Source organism: Equus caballus, chromosome 24 (assembly GCF_041296265.1).
Source record: "Equus caballus isolate H_3958 breed thoroughbred chromosome 24, TB-T2T, whole genome shotgun sequence".
NCBI lineage: Eukaryota > Metazoa > Chordata > Mammalia > Perissodactyla > Equidae > Equus > Equus caballus.
In genome coordinates, this window is record NC_091707.1 from 34,788,434 (window position 1) to 34,813,598 (window position 25,165).

Genomic DNA, 25,165 nt, shown 5'->3' on the forward strand with positions numbered 1-25,165 from the left:
CTTTATGTCGTCACCCATTTCTTTCAGAAAAGCCTTGTAGCTTTCATTGTATAGGTCTTTCACTTCCTTAGTTAAATTCACCCCGAGGTATTTTATTCTTTTTGTTGTGATTGTGAATGGTATTGTGTTCTTGAGTTCTTTTTCTGTTAGTTCGTTATTATAGAAATGCTACTGATTTATGTAAATTGATTTTGTACCCTGCAACTTTGCTGTAGTTGTTGATTACTTCTAAAAGTTTTCCAATGGATCCTTTGGGGTTTTCTATATGTAAGATCATGTCGTCTACAAACAGTGAGAGTTTCACTTCTTCCCTCCCTATTTGGATTCCTTTTATTCCTTCTTCTTGCCCCGTTGCTCTGGCCAGGACCTCCAGTACTATGTTAAATAAGAGTGGTGCTAGAGGGCATCCTTGTCTTGTTCCTGTTCTCAGGGGGATGGTGCTCAGTTTTTGCCCATTGAGTATGATGTTGGCTGTGGGTTTGTCATATATGGCCTTTATTATGTTGAGGTAGTTCCCTTCTATCCCCATTTTGTTCAGAGTTTTTATCATAAATGGCTGTTGGATCTTGTCAAATGCTTTCTCTGCATCTATTGAGATGATCATGTGGTTTGCATTCCTCAGTTTGTTGATGCGGTGTATCATGTTGACTGATTTGCGGGTGTTGCACCATCCCTGTGTCCCTGGTATGAATCCCGCTTGATCATCATGTATGATCCTTTAGGTGAACTGCAGAAATATGGAACGCTTCACGAACTTGCGTGGCATCCTTGCGCAGGGGCCATGCTAATCTTCTCTGTATCGTTCCAATTCTAGTATATGTGCTGCCGAAGCGAGCACTCCACCTCCACTTTTTAAAAAAACTTCCTTAAAAAGTAAACATTAAGTAGATCCAGAAAAATATTTACAGTATATTAGTTAGGCTAAAGCTAAGCTTCTATAAAAAAGACTCCCTTCTCCCCTCTTAAAACAAAAAAACAGAAGCTTAGATAGAAGTTTAGTTGTCTCTCTCGTCTCTCATGTAACAGTCCAAAGGTCAAAGGTGATCCAAGACTGGTTGGCAGCTTTGCCATCCCTAGCAAGTGGCTTCCATTTGTGGACCCAGTCCTCTCCATCTCCAAGACATCCAGAAAGAAGATCACTTGAAGGGCAGGACCCAGAAGTGGCACATGTTCCTTCCACTTACAGCCCATTGGTGGAACCTAGTCACATGGCCACACCTCTCTGCAAGGAAGTCTGGAAACTGTAGTCTTTTTTTTTTTAAAGATTTTATTTTTTCCTTTTTCTCCCCAAAGCCCCCCAGTACATAGTTGTATATTCTTCGTTGTGGGTCCTTCTAGTTGTGGCATATGGGACGCTGCCTTAGCGTGGTTTGATGAGCAGTGCCATGTCCGCACCCAGGATTCGAACCAACGAAACACTGGGCCGCCTGCAGCGGAGCGCGCGAACTTAACCACTCGGCCACGGGGCCAGCCCCTGGAAACTGTAGTCTTTAGCTGGGATGCCATGTGTCCAGCTAAAACTCTGTTGGTATGTAAGAACAGAATGATGTATTTTAGAGGACAAGCATTCTTATTTGCGAAAAATGTATGGAAAGTATGAAGAATACTGCTACCTCCCATCCAATGTAAGAAAAAGAAGATTATCCTTACTTTTGAGGTTCCCTCTGGTTTTTTTTTTTGAGGTTTCCATTTTCATTACCCTCAGAGGTAACCATTTTCCTGCTTTTGCATTATTTTTCCTTTGCCTTTCTTTATAGTTTTATCACGTTTGTATCTCTAATGATAGGATGATTGTTTAGTTTTAAATGAGATTGTACCATACGTATTCTTCTGCATCTTGATTATTCTAGTCAGTATTTCTAAGATGAATACTTGTTGCATGGTGCTGTAATTCATTAATTTTTATTTCTCTATAGCAGGAGAAAGCCAGATAGTAAATATTTTAGGCTTTGCAAGCCATCAGGTCTCTGTTGCAGCTACTTCCCTCTGCCATGCTAGAGACAATATGGGAGTGAATGTACAGGGCTGTGTTCTGATAAAACAGGCAGAGGGCTGGGTTTGGCCCACAGACCTGAGATTGCAAACTCTTGCTGTATAGTATCATTGCATGAGTTTAGTAGAGTTTATTTATCCTTTCTACTGCCGATGAACATTTGGGCTCCTGGGTTTTTGCTGTTACAAAATAGTGCTGTGCACAAGATTCCTGGTGCACCTGTGTAAGGACTTACAGGCCTGGGAGTGGAAGTGCCAGGTATGTGCATCGTCAGCTTTATAAGATGATATGAAACTGTTTTTGATTTGGATGTACTGGCTTATCACTTGCCTTCAGATGTTCTGGTTGCTCCATAGCCTCACCAACACTTTTAAACTTTTGCTAGTGTGTGTAAAATGGTGTCTTATTATTGCTTAATATGTATGTTCTCCACGAGATAAGCATGCTTATATGTTTATTAGCCTCTTGGGATTCCTTTTCTGTGAGGCACTTATCCAAGCCTTTTCCCTGTTTTTCTACTTCATTTTTTTATCATTGGTTGTTGAAATCTTTATATATTCTGGTCATTTTGTCACTTTTCAGTTGTTGGTGTTGTAAAAATCTCCCCATTTGTGACTTTCTTCTCTTTATGGAGTCCTTCGATGATCAGAAATTAGTAATTTTAATAAATTGAATTTGGCAATCTTTTCCTTTATGGTTTGCACTTTTATATCATTAAGAAAAAAAATCTTTCCTTAACCTACTCTTGTAAAGATGTTTTCCTGATCTGCCTAACCCATTAGGTCTTTCTTTGATCCCGCTGGAGGTGATTTTTGAGTATGATGAGCTCATCACCTTCAGTCTGCTCCACTCTCCCTGGACTTCTGACTACACCCACTCCGGCCACCCCCTCTCCCGACTACACCCATTCCCAACCACACTTATTCCCAACCACACCCCCTCCAGACCACACCCGCTCCCAGCCACACCCTCTCCCGACCCCACCCTCTCCTGACCGCACCCCTGAACCTGCCTTCCACAGCCCCTGAGTTTCCAAACATGGTACTTTTCTCTTTGCTTTCTCAGTCCTTCTCCAGTATTCCGACCAGTTGGCCAACCCTCCTTGTACAACCCTTTCTCTCGCCTTCTCTGACACCCTGTCTGCCTAGTTTTCTCCTTCTCTCTCTTACTGTGCCTCTTAGTATGGCAAGTACTAACTTAGTACGGAAAGTACGGAGTTTGCAAACCCCGCCCCTTCCTGGTCTTTACATTTTGGCGTCATTTGGGACTTGGAACTGGGCCCTCTTCTTCACCTACACCCTGGAGGTGATCTCACTGGATCCCAGCCTAGTTCCAGATGACTCTCAATCTTAGACTTCCACTTCCAGCTCCTTCCCTGCATTCTAGACACCAACATCTGGCTGCCCTACTGGCATCTCCGCTTGGGTCCTTTATGAGGCATCACAGATTCAACACGTTTAGAAAGGAACTCTAGGTTTGTCCCATCCTTCTCTCCACCACTCCCAGTCTTTCCCCCCTCAGGAATGGCACCCCTCTTTACCCGGTGCCCAAGCAAAACCTAGAAGTCATCCTGGACTCTTCCTGAGTCCGTGTGCAAAGTGGATTTCAGATCCTCCTACTTGTCTTCATCTCCGTGGCCATGACCTTGGTCCAGGGAGGCACCCACTTTTTCCTGGACCATCACAACGATTTCCCAACTGGACTTGTGATTCCACTCTTGGTCCTATTTAATCCAATTCCCATAGTAGCCAGAATGATTTTTTAAAAACACTAATATGATTCTATGGCTTTGTGTCACATTGTTTAGTGGCTTTCCATTGCACTTAGAACAAAATCTAAACACTATCTCTGGTCTTCAGAACCCTGCGTGATCTAGCCCCGCCCTACCTCTTCAGGACCGTCTCGTTTCTCTCCTGCCCCCTCGCTCCTACTCACTCTGCTCCAGCCTCACCGGGCTTTCTTTTGATCCTCAAGCATGACAGACTCCTTCCCACCTTAGGATCCGCAGGCTGCTCCTTCTTCCTAGAATGCTCTCCCCCTGGCTGGCTCCTCGTCCTTCCGGCCTCAACTTAAATGTCATCTCAGAAAGGCGTCTCTTCCCACTTCGTTACTTTCTATCGTATCCGCTTGTTGACTTCCTCTTTGAACTTCTCCCCGTCTGAAATGATCTTATATATTCATTTGTTTGTATGTGTACTTGTTCACGCCGACAGCCTCTAACACAGCTGCTCTTGATTTAGGGACTGACAAATTCTTTTGGAAATCCAGTGAAACTCCATCATGAAACATACATAAGTGCCTACACATACAATTTGGCAGACAGTTTTAGGAGCTTCACAGAACCCCTGAAGCCCACTTAAGAGGTTCCTGAAGCCAGATTACGACCTGTCGTTGCAGAATCGCTCTTTTAGAGCTAGAAAGGACCTTAGGAACCATCCAGGCTCCAGGAAGGCAAATTGCTTTTAGGTGGACTGTCAGCTCTAGGGTGACGAGTGGCTGCCAGAGTGGATGATTGAGGGGCTTCTTATGCAGTGCCTGGGATCAGTAGGCAGCGTGATGTGATTGATTAGCAGTGTCTGCCACAGACTAGGAAATGGAAGGCATGGGCACAGCTGACAGCTGTTTGCCATGCCCGATCTGGTGCAACTGAGTTTTAAGTGATTTGCCCAAGGGCCACACAGCTAGTAACTAATAGAGCTGGGTGGAATCTAGTCTCCTTGGTTGTACAAGAATTCCTTCTCAGAAGCCCATTCCAACTCAGTGGAGATGGCTTGGCTAGTAGCAAAGCCTTAGTCCTTCCTCAAAGGGGAAAAAAGAGGAAGGGGATGGAAGGGGAGGGCAGGCTACAGTAGCTTTTCCCTGTCGGTGTTCCATTTGAGAGACTTCTTGGCAGCTGGGAATGCACGGATGGTTCCGGCTTGCGGAAGTGTCCTTGGGACGTGGTGCCCTGGTGAGAAGGTCGAGAGGAGAGAGCAGCGCGAGTTGGACACGTCTTTAATAGACAGAGGCCAGGAGCTCGGCCCTCCATGCTACTTTGCCACCCTGGAGCAGAGGGCGCAAACCCAGAAACATTAGGTGGCAGGTGTGGTCATCCAGCACACAGCTCTCTCGGCTTTTGGTGAGTCAGGCGTGAGGCCCGCTTCACCATTAAGATATGGCACCAGCGTCAGACGCAGCCTTAATGGCCATCCTGGCCGAGGCAGCAAGGTGAGCTCACCTGTCACCTGGAAACCCCTGCAAGGACAGGTGGCTGAAGGAAACCCTGCATGTGCAGGGGACGTGGACGAGTGCTTAGGGCATTCTGCTGGGCTGGGCACCCATGGGTATGCCCCACAACACACAGCCTCTGGGCCCTCCGGAGCTCAGGGTGCCCACATTACCTTTTGGGTGGTTTTCTCCCCTTTCTGGAGGTGAGTCAGCTATAGTTTAGGAACTTAAAGGCGGAGGATCAACCCCCAAGGCCCCAGGAAAAACGCTGGTCAGATCAAAGTAGTGAATACAATGGGTTTAGTGCCGTGCCTCCCACACCTGCCCGGTAATCAGTCATTGGAGGAGCTTTGAAAAATCATCCATTCCTAGACATCACCCCAGACCTACTGACTCAGAACCTCTAGGGGTAAGTCCTCAAGGTCTGTGTAGCTCAAGGGCTTTCCAGGGAGTTCTGCTGATCGTACAGGACCGGGGCTCTCAAGTTCAGGGCAAAGGAGACAGGACTTGGAGATGAACGTTCACATCTGCCCTTTGACATGTCCTGGCTGTGTGACCCTGAGTAAGTCAACTGACCTTTCTGAGCCTCACTGTTCACATGGGAAAATAATAATCCTGTATTCTCCCTCCCTCAACATTGTTCTGAAGATCAAATGAGATACAGAAATAGCTTTGTAAACTGGGAAGCATTGTGCCCGTGAAGCTGTTTACATCATTAATAAACCAAGGACGTTGAATTGCGGGGAGGCGAGTGGGATTTCTGGGTAAGAGGAAGAGAAGGGTCTTGACTATGAAAACTTGGCAGTGTCCGGAGAGAGTCTACCCTTAGCCGGGGACACCTGCTCTGCAGGGGAGGCGGGAGAAGGACGCCAGCTCAGGGGCCTCGTCAGAGCCTCTCCTCTGGGCAGAGAAACGTGACGGGGTAGTGCCTGGGACAGGCTCCGGGCCAGGTGCAGGGCCACGCTTCTCGGAGCTTCACCCCGTTATTTTTAGAGCCTGGGTATAAAAGAAAGAAATTTAAGCTGCCCCCTGCCACTGCCGCCCCGGCTCACCCGGTTATTTTTACTTCTGAAAGCCTGGGATCTCGTCCAGCTGAGGGAGGGAAAACGAGAAGAAAGGAGGGAGGTGGAGGGAAGCACGAATTACTTTCCTTCCATTAAGAAAAAAGTCAGAAGCCTGATCTTATCAAGTCAGCAAGCGGACATCTGATCCAGGCGGTGGCAGCCGCCGGCTCTGGATGCTCGGCCGTGCCTGCAGTGGGTTGGAGAGGTCAGCGGATGGGGCATGGGCTCCAGAGGTCTGGGGAGCCCCGCTCCCCTCCTCCCAAGGAGTTTCTGCCCGAGTGGCATCTGCAGTTTCTTTGCTATTTCCTGTGCCCTGAGCTGGGAAATGGGGTTAGACACACAGATACAGGAACAGCTGCCCAGTGATGAGTGTGGCGGGGGTTGGGGGCGGTACAGCTGCAGCCGAGGGCAGCACCTGTGTCCCTGGGTTAGACTGAGGCAGCCGCTCCACCCTGTGGGCATATTCAAGAGAGTGCCTGTGTTGGAGCTGTGTGGCCCCAGGCGCATATTTAGCCTCTCTGAACCATAGTTTCTTGAGAGTTCTTGTTTAATGCATTTGAGCCATGTTAGTTATAAGTAAAATGATGTGTTTTTCTTTCTTCCCATGGAGAAAACTGGCAGTTCAGGGCAGACCCTGCTACCATCAGTAGGCAGAAAAAAGGAAAGCAATTACTGTTGAGTGCCTGCTGTGGACTAAGCACTTGGCTATGTTTCACACATTTTATATTATTTAATTCCACTAACCTGAAAAAGGTGAAGTATTTTAAAAAAATCTTTAACAGCTTTATTGAGAGAAAATTCACCCATTTAAAATATACAATTCAATGGTTTTAGGCATATTACCTTATTAATTTTTTTTATTTGTGGCAAAATATATATAACACAATTTGCCATTTTAAAACCATTTTTAAGTGTCCAATTTAGTAGCATTAAGCACAGTCACAATGTTTTGCAATTATCACTACTATCTATTTCCAAAACTTTTTATCATCCCAAATAGAAGCCTGTACTCACTAAACAATAACCCCCATTCTCCCTCCCGCCAGCCTCTGGTAACTTCCACTCTGCTTTCTCTCTGTTATAGATATCTCTTCTAAGTGAAATCATACAACATCTCTCCTTTTGTGTCAGGCTTATTTTGCTTAGCATAAAGTTTTCTGATGTCATAGCATCAGAACTTCATTCAGTTTTTTTATGACTGAATAGTATTCCATTGTATGTGTAAGACTGCGTTTTGTTTATCCATTCATCTGTCGATGGGCACTTGGGTTCCTTCCACCTGCTGGCTGTTGTGAATAGTGCTGCCGTGAACATTGGTGAACAAGGATCTGTTTGGGTTCCTGATTTCCGTTGTTTTGAGTGATACCTAGGAGTGGAATTGCTGGCTCTCATGATAATTCTGTTTCGCTTTTTGAGGAACCACCAAGCCGTTTTCCCACAATGGCTGCACCATTTTACATTCCCACAAGTAGTTCAAATTTGTTTAAAATTATCGTTTTTATTTTGAGATAATTGTAGATTCACATGTAGTTGTAAGAAATAATACACAGTGATGCCATGGGCCCTTTACCCAGTTTCTCCCAATGGTAACATCCTGTGAAACTACCGTACAGTATCACAGCCGGCATATTTACTGTGATGCAGTCAAGACACAGAAGAGTTTCAAGGGCGAAGTATCTTTAGTAACAGTAATATTAGCTAACGTTTACTGAGCGCTTACTGTGTACCGTCCACGGCATTTGACGTGGTTTGCATGCATTAACTTGTCTAACCCTCACCACAGTCCTCTGAGGTCCCCACTATTATTGTCCCCATTTTACAGAGGCACACAGAGGTCAAGGTCAAGGTAGTCAGGGGTAGAGTCGGGTCTGACCCTGAGGCTAATGCTTCTTTCTTCTGCTTTAGAGGCACAGACCTCTATGGGCCTGGCGCTGCTGCCCCTCAGAACTCACATAGTCTCCAGGCGAGGTAGCAAGGCACAGCCAGGGAGGCCCCCGGGCGTTCGCATCCCGACATTGTGAGGGAGCATCTCAGCAGAGACCCGGTCCCTCCCTCTGTTCACATTGCCTCTCCCCCTGTTCCTTTCGAGGGTTCTCATCCTCCTGCCTTCTTGGTCAGGGCTGGGCAAAACAAATGTCCCCTCACAGGGTCACCAAAGAGGATTTCATGAAGGAAGTATATTTACAGAGGGGTGGGTGGGGTCCAGCGAACCCGCCAGAGGTGGTGACGCAGCCCTGGGACTAGCAACAGTGGGGAACCTTTAACAACCCCAACCTGAAGACACCGGTGTGAATTGCTCCAGGAAGCCAATGAGAACCGTGGCTGTACTCAGAGGTCAAAGTCTCAGCCACACTGTGGCCCAGCAGGAAGGGAGGGAAGTGACTCAGGAATATATATCCCAGCTGCCCTGCTCTCTGGACTTCTGCAGTGCCTCCGGGCAGCAGACCTAGCTGGAAGCCGGAAGACAAGAGATTCCGGGTGCTGCAGCAGGGCAGGTAAGAGTAGAGTGTGGGTTCTCGGCAGCCTGGGGTTTGCCGGTTCAGATCCTGGGTGTGGACCTGGCACCACTTGGCAAAAGCCGTGCTGTGGTAGGCGTCCCACGTATAAAGGAGAGGAAGATGGGCACGGATGTTAGCTCAGGGCCAGTCTTCCTCAGCAAAAAGAGGAGGATTGGCAGTAGTTAGCTCAGGGCTAATCTTCCTCAAAAAAAAAAAAATAGAGTAGAGTGTGGGTTTCTTCCACATCTTGGCTATTGTAAATAATGCTACAATGAACATAGGGGTGCATGGGTCTCTTTGAATTGTTGATTTCAAGTTCTTTGGATAAATACACAGCAGTGGAATAGCTAGATCATATGGTATTCCTATTTTTAATTTTTTGAGACATCTCCATACTCTTTTCTATAGTGGCTGCACCAGTTTGCATTCCCGCCAGCAGTGTATGAGGGTTCCCTTTTGCCCACATCCTCTCCAACACTTGTCCTTTCTTGTCTTGTTAATTATAGCCATTCTGACAGGTGTGAGGTGATATCTCATTGTGGTTTGGATTTGCATTTCCCTAATAATTAGTGAGGTTGAACATGTTCTCATGTGCCTGTTGGCCATCTGTATATCTTCTTTGGAAAAATGTCTGTTCATATCCTCTGCCCATTTTTTGATCGGGTTGTTCACTTTTTTGTTGTTGAGTTGTATGAATTATTTATATATTTTGTAAATTAACCTCTTCTCAGATGTATGTTTTGCAAAGATTTTCTCACAGTGGTGTAAGCAACCCAAGTGCTCCTCAGTGGATGAATGGATAAAGAAGATGTGGTATATATACATACAATGGAATACTACTCAGCCATAAAAAAGACGAAATGGTGCCATTTGTGACAACATGAATGGACCTCGAGGGTATTATGCTAAGCGGAATAAGTCAGAGAAAGACAAATACCATATGAATTCACTCATATGTGGAAGATAAACACGCACGTAGATAAGGAGAACAGATTGGTGGTTACTGGAGGGGAAGAGAGAGGGAGAGGGCAAAAGGGATAAAGGGGCACGTATGTATGGGATGGGGCAAAACTACACTATTGGTGGTGAGCATGATGCAGCCTATACAGAAGCTGAAATATAATAATGTGCATCTGAAATTTACACAGTGTTATAAGCCAATATGACCTCAATTAAAAAAAAATAACAGAGTAGAGTATGGAACTGGAGGAGCCAGCTAGGGCCAGCCAGCCCACCCACCAGCACAGAAGCTGCTTACATGGAGGTGTAGCTGGCTCTGACAACACAGAGGCCTTCGGCAGGTCACACACGTGTGGTTCTCAACCGGCACCTGGGCAGGTGCTCCCACCAGTGGTGAGAGAGGCTTTTCTCAGCTAAGGCCACACAGGATGCGCTGTGAGGCACAACTCCTGGGGCACCATTCAGACGGAATTCTAGTGAGTGGTGCACCCAGAAGTGTGCGGCATGGCCCTGGCCCTTATCTCTGCTTTCTTTCTACCAGGCAGACTCTTGGCCCTTTGAGAGATACAGGATCCACAATGGTGGGGAGCTGGGCTCTGGAGTCAGAGCGCACTCCTCCCTGTGTGGCCTTGGCGAGTGACTTAACTTCTCCCAGCCTCACTCTCCCCATCTGTCAGATGGGGGAACAACACAAGCTCCCTTGTAGGGTTGTTGGAATCCTATAAGGTGAAATAATACCCATACAATGCTTAGAGCAGGGCTCAGCCCACCACCGCTGCTGGTCAGGAGACATGCACTTCTGCTTATACTTGTGTCTACAAGGTTTAGGGGGATTATCATGTTGGCCAAGAACAGGGACAGCTCCTTATCTGGCTCTGGGCTCAACGAAAGGGCTCAGTCTGCATAGGTACATGGATTCCAGTGATTATCAATCTTTTTGTGTTCATGGCACTCTTATGAATACCTGCACTTTGGCCCGCACATGTTAAGGGATTAAACAGTGGTTAAAACAAAGGATGTAGGGGGCCATCCCAGTGGTGCAGCAGTTAAGTTCACACGTCCCGATTCGGTGGCCCGGGGTTTGCTGGTTCGGATCCTGGGTGCAGACATGGCACCGCTTGTCAAGCCTTGCTGTGGTAGGTGTCCCACATATAAAGTAGAGGAAGATGGGCACGGATGTTAGCTCAGGGCCAGGCTTCCTCAGCAAAAAGAGGAGGATTGGCAGCAGATGTTAGCTTAGGGCTAATCTTCCTCAAAAAAAAAATAAAAAAGGAAAATAAATAAAGACTTTAAAAACAATTTTAAAAATAAAAGAATGACCAAAAAAAAAGGATATGTATTTATTACAGTGTTTGAAGATCTGATACCATTTACATTTGTGGTCTAATGGTTAAGATTCGTTGCTCTCACTGCCACGGCCTGGGTTCGTTTCCCCATCAGGGAACCACACCCCTGTGTGTCGGTTGTCATACTGTGGTGGCTGCATGTTGCTGTGATGCTGAAAGCTATGCCACCAATATTTCAAATACCAGCAGGGTCACCCATGGGGGACAGGTCTCGGCGGAGCTTCCAGACTAGGACAGACTGGGAAGAAGAACTTGGCTGCCCACTTCCCGAAAACTCGGCCCTGAAAACCCTATGAATAGCAGCAGAACACTGTCTGTACAGTGCCTGGAAAGTGAGAGGATGGTGCAAAAAGCCTGGGCAGGGTTCCACTCTGCTGTACACGGGATCAACTTGACGGCACTAACAACAAAACATTTTACAAACGAGAATTATTAATGCTTTTTTAAATTCAGAAAGTATCAATAAGGTGATAAAATCTAATAATCCCAGATAGTAATTGTAAATTGATTAGTATTTTAATGTGCTTCCTGAGTCTGCTTTTTAAATATTCTGTTAGTATGAGAACATCATAATGCAACTCTCATTTCCACTTCGTCTCCTTTTTTTTTTCCCATTTGGTGTTTGTAAGACTTAAGCATCCTAATTTAAAAAACCATTGCCCATTGTATCAGTGAAAATGGCTTTCTGTGGCAAGTGACAGAGCACTTCCCTGCTAGTGGCTTCGGCATGGATCAAGGAGCTTGATTGCCGCCTCCCGAGAAGGCTGGAGATGGGCCGTTGCTGGGCTTCTTAGCCGCGGCGTCCAGGGCTCAGGCGCTTTCTGTCTTCCTTCCCTCACGTTCTTTGGTGTCCTCACATGGCTGCCTCATGTTTGCAAGGTGGTTGCCACAGCTCCAGGCTTCACCTTCCAGGTCAGGGCAGGAGAAAGACAAAAAGAGCTGCACCAAAAATATCTGTCCCTTTTATCAAAAAAGCAAAACCATTCCCAGAAGCCCCCACCCTGGACTTCCCCTTACATCCCACTGGCCAGAATCAGGTCACATGACCAGCCCTAACTACCAGGGGAACGGTGACAGTGGGGACAGGATCTCTGGGGCTGGCTAGGGCACATTGTCTCCATGAACAAAATCTGGGTTCTCTTAGCATAGAAGAGAAAGAATGGAATGAAGATTGGGTAGACCACCAATAATGTCTGCCAGACCCAACCCGTAGAACTGGGTGATCCACTTCTAAAGGGTTCCTGATACAGCATCTTGCCAGAAGGCTGAGGAGAGAAGCCAGTGCATACCCTTATCTCTTGGGGAGGGGCTTCTTCTTGTTGACTAAAATTGTGAGCAGTGTACTCAAGAAAATATAAAAACACATTGGCAGATAATAAGTATAAACATATTTAACCAAAATCTGTTTAGGAAGAGTGCAGAGGAATTTAGAACTCTGTCCACTGTCTCTGCCCTTGAGGAGCTGGCCCTTCCCAGTTCAGAGTAGATCACATTAATAAAGACAAATGCCTAGAAGGCAGGGAGGTGACTGGCTTGGAAACACTGTATAAATATAGAAAATAACGGGTGCCTGGCCATGGAAGGAAGGTGCCCAAGGATGTTCAAGTTCATGAAGTGCTGTCTTGCGGTGGGAGGGGTGGGGGTAGTCTTGCTGGATGGGCTGGAGGGTAGGAAGTGATCCTAGGGTAGGAGGGTAGGAGACAGAATTTAGCTCAATACAAGGGGAAACTTTCATGAGGAATGGATGGCTTAGAGGGGGTGAATTTCTAGAGGCTGGAGGGACAAATGGAAGCTGGGAACCAGACCCTGAGATTCTTTCGTTTCCTGCTTCATTTGAACTGGGCACATCATTTTACTCAAAAACTTGTCTGCCTACCATGGGCAGGGTGCTGGGCAGGGGCTGCAAAGATGAATGAAAGCCCTTGCCTGGGAGGTGCCCCTAGTCCCCCAGGGAGATGGGCGTGCGATGTCTTGTGAGGAGTTGTTTGGACCGTGGTTGCTGTAATAGAGATGAGCAAAGGAAGCCCAGGAAGGCATGGCCAGGGGGAGTCTGGAAGGACTTCTCTGCAGAGGTAATACTGAGCTGGGCCTTCAAGGGAGCATCCAGGACGTGAAGTGCCTCTGGGGATAGTGTGAGCATGAGGGATAAGGTCAGTTCGCTTAGGTGATGGCCCATCTGCCACAACCCCAGCCGAGGAGAAGGGGGTCCCTGGGTTGGGAAGCACAGGTCTGTGCCACAGGCCCCCTCTACCCTAAATGCTCATTAGCGAAGCCAGACCGTGGGACATTGTTGGGGGAAGGAGAGCTCAGGAAATGGAGCCGACTTGGGCCCACTGAGCTGATGAACTTATGGGAAGAAAGGCAGTCAAGATGAGGTGGTGTGTGAGGTGCTGGGGGAATGCTGACGCATGGAGCAGGCTTGGACCAGCCACGGAGCGGCCGGAGTGACAGCCTCGCCCGGCCAGCTGGAACCACTTTCCAACTTACCGAGCATTTTCTCACTGTTATGTCATTTGCTTGTCACAAAAGCCATATGTGGTGAGCAGAGTTGGTGTCCCCATTGCCTCCTTCCCTGTATCTGAAGATGAAACCAAGGCCATGAGAGCCAACTTGGCCAAGACTGCATGGCCCACGAGGGGCAGACAGGCCTGGGACCTTGCTCACCGGGTCTCTGGGCTGGAGTGGTTTGAGCCAGTGCCTGGCGTGGGACTTGGAAAAACAGACGCGAAGCAAGGAGAGCAGACACACCTCACACCAGGTGTCCATTTGTGCATAATCAAACCCAACAGGCTAGTTTTTTTTTTTTTACAACCTGATAATTGACACACTTATTGATTGGTGCCATTGACCATTCTGCTGTAAGGATCTGGAGGAGAAAATTTAGAGGAGAATGTGTCCTGCTGTGTCTTGGAGGCCATACTCTGAAATGGCAAAGAGCTCGGATACTGGCTCTTTTACTGGACAAATTACCAAACCTCCAAGTCTCAGATTTTCTTGTTTGTAAAATGGGGATAAGAGCACTTGCCTTATATGCTGTGGATTAAGCGGAACAACATGTGCAGGAAGTCCCCCATAAAGGAGGCTGTCATTATCATTATTAGCGTGATTTACCAGAGAGTTGTGCACAGAGCTGGGGAAGCGTGAGAAAGATGATGTTGATGATGCAGACAGTGATGGCTCCCATTTTCTAAGCACCCACTGTGCCTTGGGTGCCATGACAGACCCTGGAGGACGACCGTGAGCAGCCCCTGGCCGGAGGGGCGCCGGGTCGGTAGGGGAAGCCCCGTGTGCTGGAGCCCTGGAAGAAGCCCCCCGGCCTGGATGGGAGGCGGGAGGAGGCACATCCCTTCCGGTACGCGTCAAGACTTTCTTGAACACCCACTAAGGGCCAGGCCCTGTATTAGGACTGAGAACATTCCATATGGAGGCAGCAACAGAGGTGACAACTGCCTGCTTCCTTACCTTGCTAAGGGATGGGCGCCTTTTTAAACTTTTGGTGGAATAGTTCCCACCACTGTTGACTGCTGTCTGGGGTCAGGCAGGCTGGGTGGGAGGGGAGAGCTCATGAGACTAGAGGAGAGAAAGTCAATGGAGTGGGGAATGGGCTGATCCCGGACTCCACGTCAGACCCTGGCACATAGTAGGTGTTCAGGAAATGGGGGGCCCTCCCGTCCTTGAGGAATGAAGCTTGGTGTTTTCACTCATGGTCTTGCCAGCTTTCCAAGGGGAGGCAGAGCTTGGAGGAGCTTGGCTGAGCCCGGGTGCAGTAGGCAGGGGTGAGCTGCTTTGTGGCTGTGTCACTGGATGGGGTCAGCAAAACTCTTCTAAACAGGGAGCTTTTCCCAAAAACCTTCAGGGGAGGAAGCATGAGGGGTGGGAGGAGTGAGGGGGTAAATGTGAGCTGAAGTCCTACCAGCACATGTAGGTCTTGTGTTGGACGGGATTCGGCTGTCCCCTTCAAGGTCCAGGGTTCTGGTGGAAGGCGACTGGACAGCTCCTTCTGCTGCGATGCTGTAGTGCAGCTCTTCTCAAACTCCTGTGCACATCAATCGCCTTGTTAAAATGCTGACTCTGATGGAGGAGAGAAGGGAGTCGGGGGGAGCAGACCTGGGATTCTTGCATGCTTAACAAGCTCCCAGATGATGCTGATGCTGCTGCCCGTGGACCACCCCTTGAGAAGGAAGGCAGCTGTTGGTGCCCCACCTATGTTTACTCAGCACTCTATCACGTGGGTGCTGACCTGCCATCTTGTGACTGCAACCCTGCCCAGGGCTTTCTCTGGCCACCAGAGTCTGCTCAGCCCGGACCTCTGAGATGCCAGTGACTGCTAGGAGAGGTGGTCAATGCCCCAAGGCCCTCTTCCACAGCAGGGGGAGCTGAGCTGTGTTCTGCACTGTGCCCCAGGGTCCTCAGTGATGTTGGAGCTCGGTTGCCCACAGGAGTAACCCACTCAGGAATACACTCGTTGTTGGCTTTCTTCCTGAGATCACCTCCCCAATAAACTGCCTGCACACACGTGCTTGTCTCGGGTCTGCTCTCGGAGAACCCAACTACAGATGTGGCCAGCTGCAAGCCATCCCAACCCTCGAGGCAGAAGGGGAGTTTATTACAAGCCTATCAGGAGGCTCAAGGACCACACTTAGAAGCCAGACAAGGACGAGGGGAAGTGCTGAGAGCCCGGGCACAGGAGATGCAGTAACCAGGAGAGTCTGGCCCAGGGCTGCCCACGCCCGTGCTGCTCAGGGCATTGCTGCTGCCCTGACCAGTCCTCACCCTCTCTCTGTCTTTGTGCCATTTGATCACAGCCTCCAATTGGCTGTGCCTGTGTCACCAGTCCATACTTTGACCTCCAAAGGCTGGAGAGGAGGAGGAACTGGACCACTTGGATATCCATAGTAGGGGGTGGACACAGGCCCCCAACAAGATGACCCACAATAGGAGAATTGCCTTTAGATAGGAAGCAGGGGTAGGATGCTGGGTGGACCCGCTCCTTGAAAAAAAAGTCCATTACAGCCATGTTCAGTGTCAAGTACAAAAGCGCCAAGTTGTGGGTAAAAAGGACACTGCTGATGAAAGTGCTGAGCCATGACTGGCCCCAAAGAGACAGTCCCCCCCGGGCAGTCTGCTGTGTTTGGTATGCTCACAGCATCCTCCTTGCCCTCCGGGAGGAGGATGTGGTTTGAGCCCTTAACTGGAAGCACGTGGGGATGGCGTCATCCCAGATTCCTCAGTCCCGAGGGCAATTAGCATTTAAAGGGACGTTCCTTGCCCATTCAGTAAACAAAGTCATTTTACTTTCAATTACTCTCATTGCCTTAGGAAACTTCCTTTCTTGTCCCAGACTTAAAGTTAGTAGCTGTACATCCTAACTAAGAAACAGCCAGAAAATCACCTGCATGAATGGAGTCTAAATCCATCCTCTTTCCTGTAAGTTACAATTATAGCCACTCCCCTGATGACTGGACTTTTCAACCTTTTGGTCAACAAAGACCTTCATAGACAAGGACCACATAGACGATCGTGGTCCTATAAGATTAGTACCATACAGCCTAGGCGTGTAGTAGGCTTTACCATCTAGGTTTGTGTAAGTACACTCTACAGTGTTCGCACAAGGGCGAAATCGCATTTCTCAGAACGTTGCCCCATCGTTAAGCGATGCAGGACTGTATTCCTGTGTTCCTCTTGCCTCTCTCCAAGAAAGGGCTGGACTGATAGGACTGGCTTGTCACCATCTCCTCCTGGGAGGATGGAAGAAGCACAGGATGGGCAGGAAGAAGAGCCAGAGGAAAAGTGCCCCGCAGGGCCCTGAAGATCGCTGACTGGGGCTGTGGGTGAGGGTGACACTGTGGACCTTTGGGGAGAGGAACAGGAAGCTGAGCATGGCCCATCGCCTCAGAGGCGGAGGCTGTCACCGTGAGCTTTCCTCCTCTCAGGACTGGCTCTGTCTCTGACTTTTTCACTGTTTTAGTCGAGGCCCATTTCATGGTAAGGAAAGGAGAGCCGCTCTGCTCTCTGTGCAGTTCATACTTTGGAGCTCACTGGATGGGTCCCCTCCATCTCTTCAGCTCAGACTGTACATGTCGGTGGTCTGTCTGAGCTTGCATGCCTTTGGATGAGAGCCTGTTTGAGGTCCTGCCCACCCTGCCAGCTGGTGGGGGTGTCAAATGGTATCCACGTGTCTGTCTAGACAGCAGGAACAGGGTGTAGGGGGGCCGTTTCTTAAAGGCAGTATGGACCCAGAGACAATAATGGATCTCTCCAGGATAGGGTCTCACTCCTGGAAATGGATGTCAGTGTGGAGTGGCCACCACTGCTTTTGCACCTGCTATCAAGATACTTCTAGGGGCTGGCCTGGTGGTGCAGCGGTTAAATTCACACGTTCTGCTTCGGTGGCCCAGGATTCGCTGGTTCAGATCCCGGGCGCAGACATGGCACCACTTGGCAAAAGCCATGCTGTGGCAGGCGTCCCACATATAAAGTAGAGGAAGATGGGCATGGATGTTAGCTCAGGGCCAGTCTTACTCAGTAAAAAGAGGAGGATTCGCGGCAGTTAGCTCAGGGCTAATCTTCCTCAAAAAAAAAAAAATACTTCTAGGCATTGATGTAGGTGTGGCTCGACCACCTGCATCCCCATCCCTCGGGGACTTTGTGTGGAAGATGTACTCCAGAATTCCATCCTGGAATCTCTGAAGGCGGGATCCAGAAATTGACATTTGTAACAAGCACCATCCGCCACGCTTATGTGAAAAGCCTAAAAATCCTTGTTTTAGCTCTTCTTTGGTGCCTGCTAATGGCAGATTCCTGTCTTCTCTTGGGTGAACTAACTCACCTCGCTGGTTTCATAGCAGATCTAAAATAATGGGTCTTCTTTCCCAAACACTTGGAGTACTTTGGTTGTGCTTTCCTTTTTGGAGACAGAAAGACTTAGAGGCTAAAGGTTGCTTGGGATGGATTTCAGGAGGAGGCTGAATCAGGAGGATGCTGAATCATTAGAGGCCAGACCAGGCCTGGGGCAGCTGGGATAGGCCATTGCTGTTAGACAATCGTTTTAGGATTGTCCAACCACTTGGCCTGAGGCTGGTAATGAGGCAGCTGTCAAAGGCCACCTGGGCGTGGCCCTGAAGGTCTTAGCCAGTGTTTAAATTCCAAAGTCAGTGCTGCCACCCTGGTGATGTCTCTCTTTCCCCTCCAACAGGAGTGCGTCTCGACAGAGTGCGTGGAGGCCGCCAGAAATACAAGCGACGGCTGGACTCGGAGAGCAGCCCCTACCTGAGCTTGCAGATTTCCCCACCTGCTAAAAAGCCATGTGAGTGCCAGGGCGGTCTGTGCCCTTTTGCCAGCATTTGTACCCAGGACATCTGGCGTCCTTTGGGGGAAATGCCATCTTCCCACCACTGGGTTATGGGGACAGTGTGGATTTGGGGAGGTGACTTCAGTGCCTGGCATTGGTGTCAGATACTGCAGAATGATACTTCATTCAGAAGGCCTTTCTGTATGAGATGTCGCAGAATGTGGATCAAATGAAGCATGGGCCTAGGAAGGCATGGGCTCCAGCATCCAGAACACACCCCCCCCTCACCTCCCACCCGAAGCAGGTTCCTCTGGGGAGAATTCACCAGGCAACTTCCCTTAGAGGGATGTTTCTCAACAGCCCAAATCACTACGGCCAGCAACTTTGTGGAGTCAGAAAGGGTGGGGAGATGATGACAGCCATGTTTGACCTTCCTGGGGCTCCTCAGAACCTGACTTTTCATCCTGAGCCCTCCCAGGCTCCATCCTGGCCCCTTTCCTCTGTTCCCAGGCATTTACATTCCCCCTTTGGTCTTTGCAGTGACCAAGATCGTGTCGTACCTGCTGGTGGCTGAGCCAGACAAGCTCTACGCTATGCCTCCCCCTGGCATGCCCGAGGGGGACATCAAGGCCCTGACCACTCTGTGTGACCTGGCAGACAGGGAGCTCGTGGTCATCATTGGCTGGGCCAAGCACATCCCAGGTGAGTCACGTGGGACTAGGGGGAGGGTGCAGCCAGGGCCTCTCAGCCACTCTTCCCGCGGCCGGCTTCCGATGCTGTGGGACCCAGGAACCCTGTGGAATCTTGGCAAGCCTGTTTTTCTCTGGGCTCCTTTTCTCTCCTTGTGGGATTGGAGGAGAGCAGGTGTTTGGAAGGTCCTGTAATGTTCCTGAACTGCTGGGGGCTCTTCAGAACCGGTTCTCATTCTGCAGGGCTGTGATTGCATCTACAACAGGTCGTATTCCAAGAGCAAGTTCTTTGAACTCTTAAAGGCCAAAGAGTAGGGTTTTCTTGTAGACCTTATTGGAAATATGCTGGGAAATGATGCAGAAGAGGGACAGGCTCTCTTGCTTCCTATTAGAGGCAGGGGGAGTGGAGCGGTTAAGAGCATGGGCTCGGAAGCAGGTTGGGATTCAAGCTCTGGGTCTGCAGTTTACTAGCTGTGTAACCCTGGGCAGGTCACCTGGCCTCTCTGCAAACAGGGAGTCACAGCAGTGACTCCTTCGTGGGCTTTGACGTGAGGATGAAATGTGAGCATGCGTGTGCAGCTTTTGGCATGTGCTACCATCAGTTGCGTGCTCACTGTTGCCACTTGCCTGATCTTAAGGCAGGCCTGGCTCTTCATCTGCATCGTGTGACTTGAAGATCATTTCCAGCGTGGAGAGTATGTGTAATCAACGGGTTGCTGGCCATATGGACTTCTCTTCCTTGCATGGGGCCCCCAGCCCCTCTTTCAGCTTCTCTTGTTCTGGATAAACGGTGGGAGCTGATTTTTAGTTTTATTTTTGTAGACACCGATACCCACATGTTCTGCATTACACACATGTTGGGAGCTTTCTAAAGCCTGTGCAGTTTATTCCTTCCAGGCTGACAGCTTGGCTCATAGTGTGGTAGAGACATCCTGCTCTCCTCTGCCAGTGATCCGCCATGGACTCAGATTCTTACTGGCTCCGTGACCTGGGGCAGTTTATCTTCCCGTCTGCAGATCCTTTTGTGTTTCTCACCAGCTCTGAGAGATAAATACAGCATGCGTGGTTGTATGGCAAAAGATGTCCTGGACTTTAGATGCCGAGGCCCCCAGTTGATTGGGATGAGTCAGAAAGTGCTTATATAAGACATTGTGTGCACAACTGCAGAAGGAACCTTCCCAGGACAAGGGCTTGGAGGTGGTGCTGGTGTCACTCAGCTGGCAGGAAGCCTGGAATGCCTTCTGCCGGGACTCCGGTGGCCCCGGCATTTTGCTCAGGGATGGGCTCCCTGGGGATCTGGCAGAGCGCCCTTCCTAAGGAGCTCAGCCTCTCAGGATTACACACTCAGTAGTTTTTGAATCTGCCCGGTGCTGGTTCAGCACAGATGTGGGGTCAGGCCACTGCTTAAGACACCTCAGCCTGGATTGCTCCAGTAACCCAGGGCCAAATCGGGTACAGCTCGTCCTGCCCCTCACACTCTGCCCCCACTCCCATCACACGCTCCTCATCCCGGAGGATCGACTGCATCCCCGCAGTGGCTCAGGAGTGGCTCCTGGCGGTCCCCTGGGTCACTGCTTCCTTCTCCTACCACCCCATCCCCTTGATACCTTTGAGCGGGTGTAGAACCAGGGGGCACTGTCTCCCCTGCACCCATTTTTCTCCATGTGTTCCCACCTCCCCGCTCCCTCTCTCATCTGTGCCCAACCAAAAGGGCAGTGGGAAGAGTGGATGGCTGTTAAGGGCACATTTGGGTTCAGGCACACCTGCGCTCTGGTCCCGGCTCTGTCCTTACTGGCCTTGTTCAAGACATTTCATTTTTCTGAGCTTCAGTGTCCTCGCCTGTGAAATGGGAATCATAATAGACCCCCCCCTCACTGCGATGCTAGGAGGTACAACACACTTAACCTAGCCGTGACACAAAGTAGGTATTTGATAAATGGTGGATGGCTGTGACCATGGTTGTCATTGTTGCTAATAGTAGTAAAAACCTCCTTTCACATCATCATTTTTCCTTGTCCAAAGCTGAATTCTTTTTGATTAAAAAATAAAATAAACATAGGGGCTCATTTGTCTGTCTCAAATGCTAATTTGCCTATTTTGCATAAATCTGCATGCTGAATTATTTGGGCCTGACCTTCTAGTGTTTAAGGTAAAATTAATTAATAAAGTCTCCTGCCACTGCATGTTAAGGGCGATGACACATCAAGTGTCTGATATATTTAAACTAATCAAGTCAATCCCATCTCAGATTAGATGGAAAACTCGTCTGAAGACCTGCTCACCAGCCCTTCGGGAGAGAGCAGGTTGAGTAGAGGGATGCCAGCCAGGGCCCGACCCTGGGACTTGTGTCAGCTCCTGTCCACCCTGGTTCCTGGACAGGCAGAAGGACTGACTCCTCAACACAGCTCAAGTTAGAGCTCTGAGGAGGAGCCCGAGCTGCTGCCCTTAACCATAGGAAACCACACCGCATGCCTTAGCATCCTCTAGCCTCTGATCCAGAGCCTGGCACACAGACAGCACTTCATACTTGCCTTTGCGTGCATTTATTGAGCATTCATTGTGTGTAAGCTGTCTTCCTATGAGTTGTGGATGATAGAAAGAATTAGATTAATTTCTGCCCCAAGGATCCCTGTTGGGAATAAGGTGGATGATTAAAAAAACAAAACTTTTTCTTGGAATTTTTTTAAAGATTTAATTTTTCCTTTTTCTTCCCAAAGCGCCCCCGGTACATAGTTGTGTATATTTTAGTTGTGGGTCCTTCTAGTTGTGGCATGTGGGATGTCCACGCCCAGGATCCGAACCGGCGAAACCCTGGGCTGCCGAAGTGGAGCACGCGAACTTAACCCACTTGGCCACGGGGCCGGCCCCATCATAGAATTTTTCAAACAAAGGTAGACCAAATAGTATCTTGAACCCCTATGTAGCCATTACCCTGCTTCAACAGCTACACCCACGGCCAGTCTTGTTTCATCTCTGCCCACCCATTTCCCACCTCCTGTTTTTCATATGCGATGAGGCGCATACTTAGAATGCAGTGAGAAGAACCACAGGACGGAGTTCAGAAGCAGGAAGGATGCCACGGCTGCCAGGGGAGAGAGCAGAACCTGAGTTAGGCCTTCAGGATTGATGAGCAGTGGCCATGGAGGAAGAGTCCAGAAGGGCGTGAGATGCTGTGAACACAAGTCGCATGCTGTCACACAGAACCTGACGCATTCCTGTGGGCAGTGAGCGACCAGCTTAGCCAGAAGGAAGGGTCATTTGAGCACAAAGTCATTCCCAGCACCCGCCTCCCTTTTGCTTGCATTTTTGAACACACGCTTTCACAGGGTGAGTTCCATGGGGACCTTGGGGCTGACTGTGGTTTGCTCAGAATAGCAGCCACTCTTTGGTTTGAGTCATCTGAAGTTGCCCTTCCCCAAATGCAGGTTTTTACCTTGAGCTGATTTTCCAAGGATTGGGCGGCCCACAGGACAAGCCCACGTCTTTGGAGTGGCCACCTCTTGTTTCCCATGAGCGAGAGACTAGAACAAGAGGCAGCAGGCTTTCCCAGGCAGTGGGTACCACTTGACGAGCTGCAGCCTCCAGGTGTTATTAGCCCGTTGTCCTTCCACTCCAGGCTGCCCTGGCCAAGAGAGCCTTCTCCGGCCACCCCATGTGAGTCACTGCTGGCCCTGCCCAGCCCAGGCTGACATGTGCTTGGCTTCTGCAGGGGCCCCCCTCAGAGGCCTCTTCACGCACGGTCCCTCAGCAGCCCTGCTCCCAGGTAGCCACCGTCTGCCTCACGCTGGGGAGAGAAGAACGCCAGCGGCCGATGAAATATGGGCTGCCGAGTGACAGCAGCTGTGTCTGGAGTGGCCTCAGATCCTATAATTACATCTCCCTTTATTACCTCTGCTAATGGCCCTCCAGGTCGACAGAAACGATAATAAATTAACAGATTATGAACTCCACTTGCCACAAATTATGTGCACTTTTTTTTTTTTTTTTTTTTTAAATTCCAGGAGCTTGTGCTGTCAAATCACTGGGGGATGGGGGCTTGGGAAGAGCCTGAGTGTTATTAGATCACTCAGTGCAGATAAAGCAACTTTCCAGGGCAGCGGAGGTCGAGGTGGGAGACCTGGGGAGAGAGGGGCCGAACTCCAGGGGCACGGGCCACCCCCAGCCTCTCCCCGCAGCCCCCTCTGTCGCAGAATCACCGATTACCTCATGAGGGAGACCGAGCTGCAGGGCGGGGAAGAGTACTTCAGCCCGTTTGGGTTGAAATAAAAGCAAATGTGTGCTTCTGGTAAAGGCATTGATGTAACAGAGGCATGGAAATGATGAGTTCCAAATCCCTTTCTTACGCACCCTTCTGGGAATTTCCTGTGCTTTTACAGCCACTGCGCCTGCGTGTGTGCGTGTGCGCATGCTTCTCCCCTCCTGCCGTGGGATCATACTGCAACCCTGCTGGATGCTCTGCTTATTTCATTTGATTGTATAAAATAGTGGCACTTACCATGTGCTCAGCAGTGTTCTGGGTGCTCCACACCTTACCTCATTTAATCCAAACAAACTCCAAGAGGGATGTAATATTATTATTCCCATTTCACAGATGAGGAAGCTGAGGCACAGAGACTGGACTTGCCCGGGGTCACACACAGCCAGTGGTCAGTAGAGCTAGGATTCCAACAGTCTGGCTCTGGTGTCTGTGTTCTTAATGGTTCCTTCCCTGCTTACGCTCTTGGTGTCTTTCTACATCCACACAAACAATTCTACCTCTTTCTTTCTTTGGCTTCTAATGTGCCATTCATTTAACCAATAATTACATTTATTACATTTATATAATAAGGACGTGTACTAGATTAGTTACATTTAGGCTGTTTCCTGCTTTGGGTCATTACAAACAGATCTAACAAACGCTCTTTTCACATTTATCTTTGTGTATTTATGCATACTTTTCTTTCTAGGAGAAATTCCTGGTGGTGGCATCGCTAGGTTGAAGGGAGCATGCCTTTTGTTTTGTGCTTGATTTGACTTTATTTTTGGACACCTTACACATGGACAGATTCAAAAGCCAAAACGAGACACAAATGCTTACACAGATATCTCACCTCCTTATCCCCTCCCCACACCGTCCTCCTAGAGGTAGCAGTTTTTATTTCTCATTTTTCCTTCTAGGGTTTCTATTTTCAAATATTAGAAAATAGTTGCACTTTTTTCAAGTATTAGAAAATATCAAATATTTCCCCCCTTCCTTGTGCAAAACGAAGCCGCCTACATACGCCATCCAGCGCTCTGGGTGTACGTCTGGGTTTTCAAAGCTCTTTCCACCTCCTTTTGAAGATGCTCGAAGAGGAAGAGATTAGTCAGGCTGAGTCCACTACTCAGATCAGCCTGGCAGAGAGGTGTGGACACAGGCCTCACAGGTGCATCCTCTGATGGTGGCACAAAGCTCTCTTTAAGTCACTGTATCCTTGTCTCCTGCCGTGATGTCATGGTGACAAGTGGTACTTGGGGTGCATCTTTCCCTCTTGACCGTGAGCTCCTGAAGGCAGGAACCAGTTCTGATTTGAGCTCGCCATTCTGTCCCCAGTGCCTAGCACAGGGCCTGGCACTTATTGGTGCTCAGTAAATATCTGTGGAATGAATGAAGGGGCAGAAGCAGCTTCTCTCCTTCTAGTGGCCATCCCTGCATGATTAGCCTCACACAGGTCTTCTCTCCTTCATTCCCCGAAGCCTAGCTCTTACCTTGCCCTCTCTGCCACCTTCAAATTCCATTGTCTATTAATTTTGCCCCATCCACCTCCTGCATCTTCCCTACCAGTCTGTCTGCTTTCAGACGCCCCCATGCAGTCCCCCACCTTCCGACATACACACCCTCATGTGCTGGCTGATTGGTATCTGTTAATTAATGTCGCCCAAGGCCTCTCCTGCTCAGAGGCCCGATAAGGGAAATTGGATGTCCATTTCTATCTATCTTTTATTACCTCCTGGCTCTCCTCGCCACCACAGGCAGCCACACACCCTCTCCCACACTGGGTCCGGGTAACAACCCACGTGCACCTGACCCCTCTGTGCCACAGCCTCTCCCCTGAGAAGGCATGTCCATCCGGGCTTGCCCCGGGTCAGTCGGTGTAA

At 49.2% G+C, this 25,165-nt stretch overlaps 1 protein-coding gene and 1 non-coding gene across 3 annotated transcripts in view; one reads left to right on the plus strand and one right to left on the minus strand.

Moving 5' to 3' along the window:
- Window positions 1-25,165, plus strand: part of ESRRB (estrogen related receptor beta) — a 176,622-nt gene that overhangs the window by 139,681 nt on the left and 11,776 nt on the right. For both annotated transcript variants that reach the window (XM_070250225.1, XM_023628150.2), the window contains exons 4-5: window positions 18,264-18,374; window positions 18,900-19,061. In XM_070250225.1, coding sequence (XP_070106326.1) covers window positions 18,264-18,374; window positions 18,900-19,061 — 273 coding nt within the window. The remainder of the gene's footprint in view (window positions 1-18,263; window positions 18,375-18,899; window positions 19,062-25,165) is intronic.
- Window positions 732-838, minus strand: LOC111770489 (U6 spliceosomal RNA). Its single transcript, XR_002803765.1, has one exon. It is a non-coding gene; the product is annotated as a U6 spliceosomal RNA (small nuclear RNA).